Below are 17,792 nucleotides of genomic sequence, written 5' to 3'. Positions count from 1 at the left end.
CACTGACTCTGCCTTCGCTGTGGCAGTCTTGCCAGGTCTCCACCGGCGTCGCACAGGTGCTGTGCCCTGTGGGGTTAGTGGGTGCAGGGCGGGGGAGGAGTTCTGCCAAAGGGACGGTCGTAACTAGATTGAGAGCCAAGCCTGCATCTTCTTTAATCTGCCGATGAAATAAATGCGCCGCGATGGGGGCAACAACAAACGCAGCCCCGCCTCTCCTCTGGGTGGATCGTTTCATCTCCTCTAAAGCACTTTCTTGGCAGACCAGCTGCCTGAAATTAAAGGGGGAGGATGTCCTTTTCCTCTCCCCTAATGGGGTCTCTGAAGGAGGTGGGGAAGCAGAGCAGAAGAAAAGCCCGTCTGTGCTCGGGTGGAACCTGCGTGCTGCCTGCCACAGGGAGAGGGAAAGGACAGGCCCAGGAGCTGTGTGTGCCGGGAGCTTCTAAGGCTGGGAACGGGTTCTGCTGGGGGCATAAAGAGACGAGGAAAAGGACCGGCGCTCCCTCAGCCCAGCAGTGCATGCCGTTGTCTGTTCATTGGTCTCTGTGCTTGGTACAGAAACTGACATGGGGCGGGGGCAAAGGTGGGTTTAAGCATTCTGGCATTCTCCTACGGCCTGCCTGGCCACTGGGGTAAATTAGCACAGCCTTAGGACTGCTCTACCTTATTCCTATGCTGCGCATGGCTCCGGTGCTCCAGGGGGAACAAAGAACAGTTGTAGTGCAGCAGCTCTCCAGCCAAACCCTCTCCGTACCTGCCCCCAACATGTCCCCTGTGTTGGAGACCACTGTAAAGCTCCCTGCAGGGGTTCTCCAGGGGGCAGATGGCAATGGAGAAAAGGGGCCAGTGTCCTACCTACGTAGGGTGACCATAGTTCCCAGATAGAGGTACCGCTGGGTGGAGGGGAGCTGGGGGTGTGTGTGTTTCAGTTCCTACTTTACAGTTTCTTTCTGCTTTGCATATCTAACATCTATAAATACCAAGTCTAATGGCCTCAGAAACAAATGGGAATCAAATTGAAATGTACGTTTTTACGCGCAGTCAGCCCTTTCCTACTGCACTTCTTCCTGTTGTGCCCATGCCTATTTCTCCGTGGAGCGTGTCTTTCTCAGCAGCGGTTGACGGCTCATCAGGTAGCCATGGAAGTCTTTGCCAGATGCGTGTCTGAAGTTGTACAATACAAGCAGGATCCCTTCAAGCGACTCAATACCATGCCACCCTTACTTCTGTGTTGGCGCTGCCTTCAGAGTTGGGCAGCCGGCCTGCAGCCGCCACGCTCCGGCTGCCCAGCTCTGAAGGCAGGGCTGCCAGTAGGGTGACCAAATGTCCCGATTTTATAGGGACAGTCCCAATTTTTGGGTCTTTTTCTTATATAGGCTCCTATTACCCCCCACCCCCTGTCCCGATTTCTCACGTTTGCTGTCTGGTCACCCTAGCTGCCAGCAGCAGCACAGAAGTAAGGGTGGGAAGCCAGTACACACACACTCTCTCTCTCTCTCTCTGCTATTCGGGCATGCTGGGAATTGCAGTTCTACCAGAATCGATGTTGGAAAAAGGAAGAGCAAGTCAAAAATCGTGGACATTTGTTCATATTTCAAAAAAATCAGCCTGGACAGAGATCAGAGGACCAAAAATGAGGTCATGTTGGGGGAAACCCTGATGTATGGTAACCCTATACCCAGAGAAGGTAGAAAGAGCCAGTTCCTAAGGCAGGCCTGGTCTGCTATTGGGGGAGACTCTCTGGTCAGGTGGGTCTGGTGGCAGGATAGCGCCTCTGTAAAGAGAGAGGTCTGGCCAAGAAGCTGTCCCCACCACCCTCGGGTGAGAAGTGGCTGCACACTGAGTGAGTCACTTTGTCTTGTTTAGGGTCCTGAGCCTTAATCCTTAACCTTGAGGTCAAACAATCCTGTGTCTGCCCCACTACCTACATTTGATTTAGAGAGAAACCCCCCTTTTCTTGCTTGGCCCCGCAGCCTGGCTGGTCGACGAACAGAAAAGCCCTCGACCCCTGGGTCATCATCACTCAGGATCAGGCCTTATGGGGCAGCCTCATTTCAGCCTTGCAGTCACCTGCTCTCAGCTTGGGAGCCCTGGCTCAGATCCCCAAAGGTGCCTAACTCCCTTTGAAATCAAAGGAAGTCAGGAGCCCACCTACCCGGGAGGATCTGGGTTCCCATGCTGATCTTGAGCCCAGGTATTTAGCAGGGCAGTTTGAGTTGGTTGGGAGAGGCTGTGGGAAGATAATTTTAGTCCCTGTATGACTCACCGATCGAACCGCCCCAGGGCTTGGTAATGCTCCTGCTCACTGGGGCTCTTTGCTTTGCATAGCCGCGAGGAGGACAAAGGGAATGGCGTAAACCTAGCGGAAAGACTCATTGTTCTATGATTGCACGGAGCCCACTTGTGTGGCAATGCCAATAGGCTGCTGAGACAGCTGCCCTGGGCCAAGCGTTGCAGCCGTTTTAAAGGTAATTTCATTTTCCACAGGAAAGTTCAGCTCAGATGTGGTGGCCGGGTCTGGCTCTCTGAGAGGTTCCCGCCCTCTGTCTCCCTTTCCCAGCTGGATTCTGCTGGGTACACAGAGGTTTTACCCCCAGCTCCAAGAGTGACCTTAGTGGCTATGCTCCTTACTCCCTCAACCCCCAAATCAGGGGGGCTTTGTGGCCACGTGGCGGATCCCCAGGGAGGGATGATGGGCGTTTCCCCTCACAGCTTTTGAGAAAGGTTGCGCTGGGAAAAGCGGGGTGCATTTCACTCCTTAGTGCAGTCTCATCCATGATCCAGGTAAAAGGCCACCAGGCAGCACCGCCTGGGACCATCCTTCCGGGAGCTGGAGGGCCAGAGGGAGGCACAGGGTTTGTCTGTGTCCAGCAGCCTCAGAAAGGTCAAGGTCAAAAGGAAAAGCTGAATCTTTGTTCTGACCGTTAGGGTTTTGTCCCTGACCATCTTGGCTAACAGCCATTGATCCTCCTTTAACTTTTAATGAGCGGTGCAGTGCCCCATTAACCCTCGCTTGTTCCCACCAGCCTGCAACATCTTCTGTGTCTTATTAATGAGTTTACAAACCCAGCAGTCTCTGTGCCTGTCCCTGCATATAAATTTCAAGCTGCGTGTCTGTCGGAGGTGAAATATCAGCATCCTCTCCACTCTCCGCTAGAACGGTTCGTATTTAACCAGCCTGCATCAATATTGAAGTGGTGTTAGCTCTCATTTATGCTCTGATTTAATTGACAAGCCTGGAGCTGGCGTGTTTATTAAAACCACCAGCTTCTCTCTCTCGCCTTCCTCCGCTCTCGCATTGTAACAAGGTTGTTAATAAAGAACTTCTGGAGAACTGCACTGCACGCATAGTTTATATTAATTGGCTTGGCTGGAACATTTGTTCCTCTCCGAAGGGAGGAGGTAGGTGGGATGGGGATCCCCAGCCAGATGACATGAGGATCAAGTTTGCCAATGACAGAGACATGCATCAGCTCTAAGAACAGGCTGTTCAGAGAGGTGAAAAGGTAACTATACATATGGGCAGGTCAGTTCTATGTCCATCTCTGGTTTTTATTAGAGATGGGCTCAGAACGAACTCCACAGCTGGACTGCCAAAGAGCTGGGGGAGATGGAGATGGATCTGGTGTGACCTCCAGACTTTGAGTTTGTTTATTATTACTGGTGGGGGTGTTTATCTGATGGCAGGACTCAGAGACCCGGACTGAGATCAGAACTCCATTGTGCAAAGCACGGTACAGACAGTGAAAGACAGAAGACCTTGCAATCGAAATAGACATTTATATTTATGGGTTATTTGTATTACTGTAGTGCTAGGAGTCCTAGTCATGGACCAGGCCTGTTGTGCTAGGTGCTGTACAAACACAACAAAAAGATGGTCCCTGCTCCAGGGTGCTTACAGAGGCGGATTAGGGGTTTGTGGGGCCCTGGGCCAGAGCAAGTGGGGGCCACTCCCCACCCCATCCTCCTGCAGTCATCCCCTCCCCCCAATGCTCCTGCTGGGGAATGGGGTCTGGGCACGGGGGCTTCCTCTACTCCGCCCAACCAGCACATTTCCCTGGCAGGAGCACTGGGTAGGCAGAGCAGGGGAAGCCCCCCTGCCCGGACCCCATTTCCCTGGCAGGAGTGCCGGGCAGGCGGAGTGGCTCAGGGTACAGGGGTGCCCATTTTCTGGGTGATCCCAGCATGGGCCCCGTTGGTCCAGTGGCTAATCTGCCACTGCTTAGAGTCTAAGAAAAGAGGCAACAGGTGGAGACAGACAGATAGGGGAGCACAAGGAGTATTGGTCAGTGGTCTCAGCACACCAGCAGCCTGGTTGTTGTCCAGTTTTTTGTAGGCATAGGGGCAGAGGATGGATCGAGGATAAGGAGGATAATGCGATAACTTTGCAGAAGTTCATGGGGAGCTGTGACGTTATTGACATAATCTGGGGCCATATAGAACATGGTTGCAACCAAGGTCCTGTAGTGGCACCAAAACTTGTATAAAGGGGTCAAATGGGGTGTCCAAGACAAGGTTATGGTTTACTGGTTTAATTATGCTGTCTATATGTGTGTATCAATTTTGTAGTTGAAGTTATGAATATTGGCTCTATACTGTCTGTATTTCAAACTTATGCTATGCTTCTGGGTGACATCCCAGACAAGCTGGTGTTAGCTCTACCTAGCCTGCTTGATGGCCCATTAAAGACCATCAGCTATACAATGGACCCATTGAGAGAAGGCAAATATGCCTTGAGACTCAGCAAAGTATGCAGGAACTGGCCCATGTGATTCCAGACTCCATTTTGCTGTAATTTTCCAAAGTAAGAACAAAGAGGTGATCTTACACCTGGAAAAGACTATATAAGGCTGATGCCTCATCTCCATTTTGTCTTCAATCCTGCTTCATACCTCTGGAGGGACTTTGCTAGAAACAGAAGCTCTACACAAAGGACTGAGGACCCATCCTAGCTGGGGATGTATTCCAGAGACTTGATTTGAACCTGCAGTTTATTCTATCTCTGCTACAAGCCTGAACCAAGAACTCTGCCATTACTGTATGTAATTGATTCCATTTAACCAATTCTAGCTCTCATCTATATCTTTTTCCTTTTATGATTTTAGATTCTAAAGGATTGGCAACAGCGTGATTTGTGGGTAAGATCTGATTTGTATCTTGACCTGGGTCTGGGGCTTGGTCTTTTGGGATCGAGACAACCTTTTTTCTTTTACTGGGGTATTGGTTTTCATAACCATTTGTCCCCATAACGAGTGGCACTGGTGGTGATGCTGGGAAACTGGAGTGTCTAAGGGAATTGCTTGTGAGACTTGTGGTTAGCCAGTGGGGTGAAACCAAGGTCCTCTTTGTCTGGCTGGTTTGGTTTGCCTTAGAGGTGGAAAAACCCCAGCCTGGGGCTGTAACTGCCCTGTTTTAGCAATTTGTCCTGAATTGGCACTCTCAGTTGGGTCCCGGCAGAACCGCATCGTTACAGGAGCATCTTCCAAGCACGAGGGGTAGCACTGGAGAACGCATGAAGGTGCTTCTAATGATGCACCCATGGATGTCAGCTGCACCAGAGATTAAACTGATGACTCTGAATGTAAATGTGGGGACCTCTACTGCCTAAGCTAAGAGACACCCCCCTTTTGGCTAATGAAGGCTGTAGCAGGCTCATTAACCTCTGGCAGAGTTCCAGTCACCATGAGAGGGAGACGGAGTGCCACTGGAGAGCGATACAGACAAAGGGTGTGAGTGAGGAAATAGTATTGTCCCCATTTTACAGGTGGGGAATGGAGGCATGGAGAGATGAAGTGACTTCCCCAAGGTCACACATGGAGTCCCTGGCAGAGCTGGGAATTGGCTCCGTCGCTCTGTCATGGGCCAAACCAAAGCTCTCCGATCTGAACACCCAGGATATTTGGGGAAATCCAGATGTGACCAGTGTAGTCCAGTCCCAGCTCCAATCTTAATGTCCCTCCCCAATCTTCCTGTCGTGATTGTAACTGAATTGGACCATAAATGTGGTGACAAGCAGAGGTTGCAGAAAATACCACGTGAAACTGCCAAGACGTGGAAGGATGGGCTTGCAGTTAATGCACCGTCAGGGGAGCTAACATTGAAAATCTACCTTTGTGTCAGATTTCCTGTTTGATGACAGGCATGTCTCCGTGCCTCGGTTTCCCCCTTGTAATATGGGGCTTATAATACTGCCCAGCCTGCAGAACGAAAGCTGCTCTTTTTTTGTCAAAACAGCAATTTTTGTGAAAAAATGTCCATTATTGTTGAAAATTTGGGGGGTTTCATTGAAAAAATAGAAACTGAAATTGTTTTGGTTTCCAGCAACTAAAATCCGAAAAGTTTTTATAAATTAAAACAGGTGGGAAAGCGGAGACTCGAGTCAGGGATCTGTTCCCTCTGCACGGCTGGAAATAAATATTGCCCCAAAAAGGTGCTAAGGAGACTCCGTTGGCTTTGTAATACTATAATTAGATCATATTTCATTGTTTAGCGCTCGGTTTGGAGCCTCTCAAGGAAGCCTTTTTCATTATGCAATTGAGGGCTCATCTTTAATGCCCGCAGAGAAAGGGGGTGGAAGCATCCCAGCTCATTGAAAGAAAACAATCAAAGCCCAGCTAGGTCTGAGGAGCATCTTGGCAGCAGAGACCCAGGGTAGATGCTGAGCGCTGATGTGGTATTGACGTCTGCAGAGCGCGGTGCTGACCTTAACCAGCCTTCTGCACAAACTTTGCCCCCCCGCTAACCACAAACATCCCGGGGAGTTCCACACCCTGACCCCTGGGGGGGGGCCGAGCTTGGGGTTACATCACCTAGAATCCCGGATCTGAACCCCGAATCCTGTTGAAATCCAAATGTGGCTCCGGATCTGAATTTCTTTCCCCTGGTAATGGGTTGAGCTGGAACCCCAGCGCCGTGCCAGAGGGCATTCCCAGTCCCACTCACAATGGGATGTTTCATTTAGGGGCTGGTTTGCAGAGGTGCAGGGCTCGTGCAGCTCACATCGGTTTCAGCTGGAGTGCTGGGTTGCAGTAAAATGGGTACAATGGGGTTAAGTGGATTACTCAAAGCAGTGTGGGGTTGGAACCATGGTCCGCCTCCTCCTTTAGTTCCAGTGCAATCTGGGGGAGCTTTTCTTCCCCCACCCCACCCCCGTTGGGATGCAGTTACATAAAGCAGCAACTTCCCAGCCTGCAATCCCGTGAGAAGACTGATTCGTGTTGCACTGAGTGGTCCCTTTCCCAGATGGGCGCTCAGCGTGAAGAACTGGTAGCTGCATTATTTCTTATGACTATTGTGCACGCCTCTGTGTTTAGGGGGAAACCTCCACGGGCCAGATCCACCCAGTCTGGGGAGTTTTGCACCACCACGGCTACCCCCCCTCAGTTTGGCACTGGTGGCTGGTCTACTTCGCAGGGACTCAAGCACTCCACAGCCCACCAGCTGCGCATTCTCTCTTTCCTCTTGGGCTGCCGCCAATATCACGTCTTCTTTTTTTAATGAGCACTGGAAGGGGACAATCAGCCCAGGAGTCGAGGGAGGATTTGGAACTGCACTCACTTTATTCAAACAAAGGAAAAAAGAGAGAAAGAAACGTCACCAAAACACCGCCGTCCCAGAGGCCAGGACTAGAGCCACTGGCCCAAGCGCTTGAAAGAGGACAAAGGTCGCTCATTACACCCTGGCTGATTCAACACCTGTCCCAGTCTTGAAAATTCACCTGCACGCAAGAACAGGCTGGCAGCAGAGCTGGCACAGGGCTGGGTTCATTTCAGCTGACGTCCATAAAGAGAGACAGAGATGTGTACATTTTTGTACAGCCATAAATACGGTTTATTTCCGCTGTACAAATCCACAGGAAGCAAGTGGTGCTGATAGCAAACAGCCTCTGCTGATATAAAACCCCATTGTTCGCTCCCCACCGCCTTCAGCCTGGCTTTGATATAGTTACATGTGTGTTTGCAGCTGGACAGACAGATGTGGGACCTACATCTGCTCTCACACTGCTTCAGCCCCATTGTCTTTAGTACTTCCTGCTGGTTTTTCCAGTGTAAATGAAATCAGAATCAGGCCTTAGAGCTTACTTCTTAAAAGAGACTCTGTCAAAATAAAAATCACAGGCCCTATTGGTAGTGATATTAATTAGTACAACCCCATTGGCTTGCTTACTGCCCAGATCCTCACCTCGTGTCAATCAGCATAGATTGCTGGCCCCCAAAATCATGAGCTTTGCTTAAAAATCCTGGGATTAAAAATACATTGGGGGGGACGGGACTCCATTTTTGAGTTGTTAGGGTCATGTTCTCAAGCTTTTCCCCACAACTACGAAGGGTAGAAGCTTAGGGTTTTGGGTTTTTTTGTTAACAATAGCTGAGATTCTCATGTAATCACAGGATTCCAGAAGCTGGGGCTTTAAGAAAAAAACACCAAATATTGTGAGACTCGCAGTAAAATTGCAAGAGTTGGCAATGCTGCATCAGATAATTAAAACTGAAATATATGTAAACAAACCCCCAAATCCTAATGTTATTGTCAATATTATCTGATCACTCTGAATTCAGATAGGTCAGTTTTGCTTTCTGTTTATAGTCATTTTCTCTTTCTCTTGCACTAACCCACTGTTGTTGTGTTTCGGGCTTTCAGCACTGTAGAGGAATATGTGAATAAAAAAAACCAACTGCTTAATCCGTTTTCAAGAAACAGTGAAAACATTTCTAGGTGTGTTGTGAAAATTGGCAATGCCCCTTTAAATGAAAGCAAGGATGTTACGCATGTGACCATTTGCTTCAATGATTAGGGGCAAAAAGTAGTAATTAAAACTTCCACAGGCCAATGCCGATGGGGCCTGATCAGAAGCCTTTTGGAGTCCATTGAAAGACTTCCCCCTGTTTTTCATCAGCTTTGGATGAGGCCCCTGAATGTTCAGAAAACACATGATTCATGTCCACGTTCAAAGTGAACGGCAAACAGATGTTTATATTTCTTTAGCCTGGGCAAGATGGTGTTTCACCAGCATCAAATGAAATTGATTCATTACAAGGGTCTTATATTTGCCAGTGATCGGGTCAAAGCCAATACAGCCTCTCTTAGTGATAGACTGATTGGAGAAAAAATAAAAACAACCAAACCAAAGGGGAAAAAAAAGGTTGCCTTTTGGGTGTTTAGAAACAGCGAGGGACTGATAGCAGTGCCCAGAGCGAGACATGACCTGGGCAGATGCTCTGAAAGGTTCTCCCCATCCATAGCTCTTGCATTGTAGAAGCAAAGAACAGCTGCTCTGCTGGTGTAAACGCTCATCGCTCCATTGACTGGTGGTATGGGGGTAACATGAATGGAGCTGTGCCGATTTCTATCAGCATCGATGAGCATCTGGCCCATCACATTTATGACAGATCTCACCTTCCATCCAAGCATCTCAAATGCGGGGGAGGGATAGCTCAGTGGTTTGAGCATTGGCCTGCTAAACCCAGGGTTGTGAGTTCAATCCTTGAGGGGGCCACTTGGGGATCTGGGGCAAAATCAGTACTTGGTCCTGCTAGTGAAGGCAGGGGGCTGGTCTCAATGACCTTTCAAGGTCCCTTCCAGTTCTAGGAGATGGGCTATCTCCATTAATTTATTTATTTATTTAAAGCACTTGACAAACCCTGAATAAACCTCACGCTGCTGCTGTGATCCGAAAACGCTACTATGATTTAAGTGAGGTTCATCACCGTAATACGTTGGTCCATATTCCCTGGATAAACTGAAGCAGAGAGGTTAAAGCCAACATTTTCAAGCGTGGCCAACGATTTTGGATGAACGTGTTTTTGGGGCCGCAGTTTGAGACAACCAGTGAGCTGCCCAAGGTCACGCACGAACTTGGTGGAAGAACCTGGAGCAGAACCCAGGAGTCCTGATACCTGATCTAACCACTAGACAACATACAAGCTCATCATACGTGTGGATCCGACCTCACAAAATGAAGCAGGGCTCACTGAAATGCCTTTGGTCGCAGCATGATGAATAAGAGCACATCAAAGGCAGAGAGACCCCTATATAGACAGACAATGAGATGAAACCAAGGCCTCTTGTTTGGAGTGCAGTAGGAGCAGCAGGTTCCCGTGGCTATGAAGTAGCCATGGTGTCGTGTAGAATGGCTGTCCCTCTCAAATAGTTCCTCGCAAGTCGTCTTCCTTTGTCAGTCAGTTGGGAGGATTTAGGCTTCTTAAATTCCTCAAAATTGCGTCTTTCCCCTTCACTCACAGCTGGCCTCATGATCTACCTCATTCGACCTCACCCTGAGTATGGAGGAAGCTTTTAAAGGCATCTGAAGAGGTTCTACAAAATTGTAAAGTGTGATCATATTCAGCGAGGCGGGACTATAAGGTTTCCCATCTCGTCTCTGTGGGTGACATCGGGATCAAATCAACCACGCTGACCTACCCAGAGCTTCCTTTTGTCATATTCCCAGCCCTGCGAACCTCACTTGGGCTCTGAAAAACCCAGCGGGGATCCTTCCTGCCACTTTAACAGCCTCACCATCCATAAGGATTTTCCAATTAGAACTTGGGAGCGATTTTGTTGCCAATGCATGGAGCTAGACTAGAATCCAGCTCGCGCTCTCATAGATGGTGCATTCACTACTAGCATCTGTCCTGGTTCCACAAGACTGACAGGCTGCCGCTGATAAACGTGAGCAGGTCTAGCTCAGCCCCGTGGGAGGCGACCGACACCAGTCGTGCAGTTATTGTTCTGCCGTCACTAAGTTCTATGCCAACACATTGCAGGGGCATTGTGCTGTCCTGCTCACCAGAGCAGATGTCCTGTCCCCTACAGCCTGGGCGTGCTGCTCTGACCCGGAGGAGATTCAAGATGCTAGCACGTGCAGTATGGCTCGCTCGCCTACATGAAGAACTGAAACGGCTGCTGCGTTTGGTGGTGGAGTGAAACAGACGTAACTGCAGCAAGAGCAGGTTCTGTTTCAGGGAGACAAGTACTGGGGAGAGAAGACAGATTGTTCACCCTGTGTGTCTGAGATCCAAACGTCAATTTTTCTCACTTTGTCCTTGGGAGGAAAATAATGTTTTTACAGACTTGTCAGAGGCTCATTCCAACCTAAGAGCCTGTCTTTACCAATAGGGCCATAAAGGTCTTCTGCAGTAGAGGCTGCTTAGGATACAGGGTTTACCTAGCATGTTTCGAGTCAATACAGTATTCCTAGGTTTTGAGGTCAGAAGGGACCACCCACAATCATTTAGTTTGTAGGCCACAGAACCTTAAGCACGAATTCCTACATCAGGCCCGTTACGTCTGTTTGAGCTATATCCCGTCGTTTAGAAAGACATCCAGTCAATCTAGTGGCGTTGTTCCCTAGTGGTTACTGTTGTACACAGATGCTCCACCTGATTTAGGCCCTGAGACAGCAATGAAGTTAACTTTGGCTTCAGCAGAGCTTAAAGTTAAGCTCAAACTTAAGGGCTTTACTGACCTAGGCCTTTACTGACCTAGGCCTTACTGGGTTGGTTTTGCCTGCCTGCTGTCAGATATTCCCTGGCCTCCAGGGAATGAGTGAGTAACCAAAGCCTTTTCAGCACCAAAACACAGACCTCTAGCACTTGAGCTAAAGGAGCAGCTTCATAAGCGGGCAGCAATAGTAGGTTGTTATCCAGTGCCCAACCAGAAAAGCTATCATCCTGAAATGTTGCATGCCCCATCTCCTCCTGGGGTAGAGTTTTTCTGGGAAGCTTGGTATAGTTCAGAAAAAGGAATTTTGAATTCATGGTGTTTTTTTGAACTGTCACCTGCCCTTCAGTTTTTCCAAAAATTCCTGAATCTTTTTGGCTCCTCTTTCCAAAATGGCTCGGTCTAGGAGCTCCCTAACTCAGCTGTTTCCAACGTGTAATGTGACGGAACCACACAGGCCCAGCGGGGTCCGAATACCCATGTTCACTAACTATATACAACATGCAGCAAGGCCCAGCTACACATACGCACTGCCGCTCTGGCAGGGCTCGGCTGCCTTTTGAAACTTGGTGAGCACCACTAGAAGGCTCACAAAGTATTTAAAGGGGTACAACCCAATTCCTATGCACTACACAGATTCTTTGAGTTGCTGGGGAGCAATGGAAAACTGGCCAGTGGCCATTCTTCCTCTTGTCTCTACGGCTTGTCATTTTCACTCATCAGCCAGATTTGCTCATTTGTTAATTACCGTTTTATAAAGCCACTCCATTCCTTTTGGGACTGACTAAGGCAACCAGGTTCAGCTGTTTGGTGAGAAACTGCAGCGCATGGTGGCAGTACTAATCCATACCAACTGTTTTAACGCCAACCGGGAAACATGAAGGCCCCGTGAATTGTTTCTGTTATGGGATCTTGCTGCAGTTGACAGCCATTAGAGGACTGATTCTCCATTGACCTGCACCTGGCCACATGGATGTAAGATGCTGCTAGGAGCATTTTATTCTCACTTGGCCCTAGTGTCAATATCGGCATGGGGTGGCAGTGGAGACTCAGGTCCCAGGAGGGTACTTCCTCTTCTGTCTTGGCTCCATCTGCCCTGGGCTGAGCTGGTACTTCTCACTCTTCGCGTCCCGGGTCTGATCATGAACCTACTGAGTTTCAAGGCTCCAGCCGGGTGGCTGGATCTGACTGGATTGTGGAAGGAGATCGATCACATTACTTAGTCAAGGCTTGCGGATTGCCATCTTGTCATTACACATCATCATAGGGCGCTCAGGGGGGATCCCGAGCGCTTGTCTAGTTGTTGGGTCTGAGCCCATGCGTGGGGCAGATCTGTGCAAAGATAAAGCCCAAAGATGGAAGGATTTATTCTTTGCATAGTTGCCTTGGTCTGTAAGTTAAGTGTTTCCTAATGGTAGGGAATCTGAGCTGTTTATATACATGTATATACGTGTGTGCCCAAATGCATACAACCCACCCACACACATACAGGAATTGTATGTGTGCAGGAATACATTTCATTTCTATTTTGTAAGTCTGGTAAGAGAGATAGGAGGGTTCGGTGGTTAAAGCGCATGCCAAGGCATCATGAGGTCTGGGTTGGACTCCCAGCTATGTCACAGACTTCCTGCATGACGGTAAGCAAATCATTCTGCCGCTTAGTGCCTCAGTTTCCCCAAACAGTTGAAAAGGGATCATGCTCCCCTCTCCCAGCAGTGGTAATTAATTCCTGTTTGCAAATACTGCCAAGGTTCTTATCTAGAAGCACGGAGTATTATTACTGTAAAGTCTCTCGTATTTTGAAACTAAATTAAGAATTATGCAGCTTAGGAAAGTTGTCTTGGGCTGCTTCATTAATCTTTATCTGCTGATTTATAGAAAGAATGTGCAGATCTTGTCCTGTGGGGCGAGAACAAGCCTATGGTGCATAATGAATTGGACATGCCACTCTGATTTTATAGCCAGTGCAGAGACTGGCCTGCACCGCAAAGCTCCGCTCCAGATGCACAGCTGAATTGGAACCTTTCCACGGGCTGGAGTGGTTCATTGCAGGTGTAGCGCAGCCATCTCAAAAGGATAGCGAAAGCGGGGCCAGCGCTAAGGAGGATGGACAGTCTTGTGGTGGAAGGCACTGGTGGAAGGCTCAGCTGATCGGGATCTCTGCGTGTCATCAGTGAAACCGGGAAAATAGCGCATTGTTCGTCTGTCTTGTTTATTTCGCCTGTGAGATCTTTGGAGTTGGCTGGTCTCTTCCTGTGTGTGTGTGTGTGTGTGTGTGTGCATGCGCGTGTGCGCAGCACGTACCGCAATGGAGCCCTGATCTCAGCTGGGGCAGCTAGGTACTGTGGTCAGAATAGTAATAGGACCAGCGGTAGGGTGACCAGATCACACAGATGAAATATCAGGATGCGGGGGTGGGGAAAGCAACCCCCCCCCCCCCCAAAAAACGGCCGCCGGAGCTCCACGCCCCCCCCTCCGCACCAGCATGCTTCCGCTCCGTCTCCACCTCCCCCTTCCCTCCAGCGCTTGTGCCACCATACAGCTGATCAGTGCAAGCCTGGGAGGGAGGGGGGAGGAGGAGGAATGCGGCGTGCTTGGGGGAGAGGCGGGGCCAGGGTGGGGATTTGGGGAGGGATCCAATGGGGCAGTGAGGGGACGGGGCTGGGGGCACAGGGCCTGGGCGGGGATTTGGGGAGGGATCCAATGGAGGAAGGAGGGGGCGGAGTCGGGGTGGGTGGCGGGGATGCGAGCCCCCTCCGGGCTCCGCTCCGCCTGTGAGTGGAGGCAAAATATCAGGACAATTCGCATCCCGACTGAAGGTAGGTCGGGACGCGAGACAAATCAGGACGTCTGTTCACCCTAACCAGAGGCAGTGGACAGCCGTCCGCTTTGTGCATCAGCCCTAGGTTGCCAGAACCATTCGTGATTTGTAGTAAAAGGCCACATCTGCTAAGCAACCCACATTTTTTCCCCTGATCCTTGGCTGATCACTTAGGACAGGTCAAATTGTGCATGTATATGTAAGAGTCTCTCTCTCTCACACACACACGCACACGTATGTGTTTTTATGATGAAGAGCCTTTCACCTGTAGGTTACAATCCAGCCCCAACAGCTAACAACCACAAGTCGCTTCTGTCTAATGAGTGTCCCCAGGCTGGTGTGAAATGAGTGGGATCAGGTCCGTCCAGCTCCCAGCAAGCAGGTGGACACGTCACAGAACCCACCACTTCTATTGGCACTGACGGGTCTCCTTGGGAGCCCTCCCAGCAGCGATGTCTTGGCATTGAATGGGCTAAGGAGACAGAGCTCTTTTCACCCCCAAAAGGAGAGTGCCCCCCGATGAGAGTCAAGGCACATTGGCAGGCTTGCAGCGTGAGACTGCTGGACCTGTTTTGTGGACAGAGGACTGCGGTCCCCAGGACTGTCTCACTCCAGTGTGAATCCGGCACAACTCTGTTGACTTTGTTGGATTTATACCAGTGTAGCCGCAAGCCGAATCCGGCCCTCGGTATTGGTGCAGCCCTTGGGCTGCCGCTGGCCTGGATCACCTCTGCTCATTGCTAAGGGCCTGCACTTTTCCTCCCCATCAAATCATGGGTGCCCAGTTCCCACCAGGCTGACCAGTTCTGCCGGTTTATCTGTTAGACTGGAGCCTGGCCCAGAAGCTCACGTCCCCACACGCTGTCCAGCTGGATGAACTCCAAACAGGGCTCCCACCTGGAATCATGCAAATAATCTTCGAACAGGGAGAATGAAAATCCTGTGTCCGATTGCTAGCGTGTTTGAGATTTGGCCCTGGGTCCGAATTTAGTGGCTTGAGCACAATGTACAGCACCAAGCACATGGGGGCCATGACCTAGATAAGGCATTTAGATGCCACTGAAATAAAAACAACAACAATAAAGTCCGTGTCTGGTATTCAAATGTGCATATGCACACAGAGAGCATAGAATGGAGCTGGCGCCTGTCACACTCAGGGTATCTCAATGCGCTTTGCAGAGATGCCAGAAACCCAATTTGCAAACTACTATGAGGCCCCTAGTTCTGCATGTGGAGGCACCGATCAGCGCGTCGACGCCTGGGATGGGTACCCGGGCACCTGAATGCCCACTTGAGCACTGTGCAAGTGGGAGCCCTAACTTCTGGGCCCAGGTTGGAGAGTTGGGCCCTGAGACTGACTGCGGCGGGCAAAAGTGAGAGCCACTGTCTGCCTAGCAATGGCTCTCCCACAGTGTGGGCCCCCCTAGCCCACTTTAAGGGCTGATCCAAACCACCGAAGTCCTGGGAAAGATTCTCATTGACTCGACTAGGGTTTGGCGGAGGCCCTAAGTGAGAGAGAGGGAGGGACAGCAGGGATCCTGGTTCTCTTTTTAGAAAAGTCCTGAAAGGATCTTTAACTTCAGTGTTTCGCCTCCCCCAGAGACAGGCAGAGGGAATCCGTTTAATCTCCCCTCTCCCAGTGCCGTCACCCTTCCGCTGCTGGTGTATAGCTACAAGCCCGGTTCCTACTGTGACACTGAACGCAGGACGCGGTGCCTCTCTGCTCGGGCCGGTGTGAGTGCGTTCTCGCCAGGCAGACCTTCCACGCGTGTACGCGAGGCTCCGAGCTCCGTGGCGCGCCGGGCCGGTGTGAGCAGGGGAGTTGGCTGACTCCTACAGATCCCGCGTCGGGCTGTGCAGGGTAATAACGATGTGGCGAAAGGAACGAGGCGGGCACACAAGACGAGTAGCCACGCGCCTCCGTCAGGAACGTCCCAGGCCTCCCCGGCCAGGCGTTGCCTCCCGAGGGCTGTTGGAGTGTACATATGTACAAGACATGGCAGTCGGTGTGTGCTCTGCTCTCCTACGGGGGGGGGGGGGGGGGGTCCTGAGCAGCCATCCCAGAGCGCAGCAGCAAAGAGCCAGCAGGATGTGCTGGTGTCTGCCATGTACAAGGTCAGAACGGGCACAAAAAAAGCGCAGGGCTCCTCCCCAGAGTCCTTGGGCTGTTGGAGAACCCCAGTTCTCCCTGGCCTGGGTCCCAGAGCATGATGCGCGACTTGCTCACAGCTGGCTGAGGTGTCTCTCCACCGGCGCCACCTGCTGGCGTCAGGGGAACCAAACCCAACGCTTCAACAGCACAAGATTTCACAGGGTTGCAGCTTTGCAGTTTGCATCGTGCCGACCGGGGTTCGAAGGGCGCCTGGGCTTTTACATCAGCTGAGAGCTAAAGAAGCAGCCCCACCCCCATGAAAGCAGCGGCAGGTTCCCCCATCTTGCCCTTCCTGATGGCGGGGTGGGGCTCCAGAGCCGTCCGTCTCCAGGCTGCCTTGTGGTGCAGGTTTGGTGGTCGTCTGATGACGTGTTTGTAGCCTGTGGTTCCTCCTCATTCCCCATCCGATGCCGCAGTTTGTTTTTTCTGCAGTTCTTCGAAACGTTCAGCCAGGAATCTGTTGCTTTGTGACTCCTCTGCCCAATTCCCCATCCCCCTGGTGTCTTCATGGAAAATCAAGCATTTGCAAATATATTTTTTTGAAAGAGTCCTTGATGAGCCCCCCACCCCTGCCCGCTCGCCTCCAGTCACCTCCACTAGAATTCCGTGGTGGTGACCTGAGTCACCTCCGAGAGCAGTTCCTCCCCTCTGCGGCTGCGGGAACCCCGCCGGTGGCTGTCCATGCCTAGTCATGCCGGCTTATTGAGGGCTTCGGAAGGGGTGCAGGTGGAGACGCGCTCCCGGGTGGTGGTCCTCGCTCGGGAGAAGCTGTTCTGCTCCATCTGGGACCGGAAGGGCAGGCAGAACTCCCGGAAACACCTCTTGAAGTTCTCGTCCAGGAAGGCGTAGAGGACAGGGTTGAGGCTGCTGTTGGTGTAACCCAGGGCGATGCAGAAGTGTAAGCTGGCCACCACATAGGGGTTCTTCTTGTCTATGTCCACCAGCGTCCAGACGATGACGAAGATGTGGATGGGCGTCCAGCAGATGATGAAGGCCGCTACCACGACCAGCACCATGCGGGTGATGCGACGCAGATTGCGGTCCTTCTCCTTGGAGCCCGAGAGGAGGCGGACGCTCTTGAGGCGGAGGATCATGAGCCCGTAGCAGATGGTGATGACCAGGATGGGCACCAGGAAGGCGAAGATGAACACGCAGATCTTGGTCACCGTGTCCCAGTACATGGCGGGGTCGGGGAACTGGAGCATGCAGAGCACGGTCCCATCTGCAGGGGAGAGAGGGTAAGGGAGAGTGGTGGATAGGTGGGAGAGCCAGAGGAATACCCCCTTAATTGGCTGCCCCAGGGGTGCATTTATAGCCCTCTCTGCTTATTAAAATGGCATAGGCAAGAAACTCGTACCGTGTTCCTGTGTTTCTACTTCAACA

At 51.0% G+C, this 17,792-nt stretch overlaps 1 protein-coding gene across 1 annotated transcript in view; it reads right to left on the bottom strand.

The window, feature by feature from the left end:
- Positions 1-7,535: 7,535 nt before the first annotated feature.
- OPRD1 (opioid receptor delta 1) overlaps positions 7,536-17,792 on the bottom strand; it is a 34,770-nt gene continuing 24,513 nt past the window's right edge. The window contains exon 3 of the mRNA XM_005286148.5: positions 7,536-17,631. Within this exon, the coding sequence (XP_005286205.1) occupies positions 17,099-17,631 (533 nt within the window). The 3' untranslated portion in view covers positions 7,536-17,098. The remainder of the gene's footprint in view (positions 17,632-17,792) is intronic.

This window comes from Chrysemys picta, chromosome 23 (assembly GCF_011386835.1).
Source record: "Chrysemys picta bellii isolate R12L10 chromosome 23, ASM1138683v2, whole genome shotgun sequence".
NCBI classification, from domain to species: domain Eukaryota; kingdom Metazoa; phylum Chordata; order Testudines; family Emydidae; genus Chrysemys; species Chrysemys picta.
This window is presented reverse-complemented; position numbering and strand designations above follow the sequence as displayed.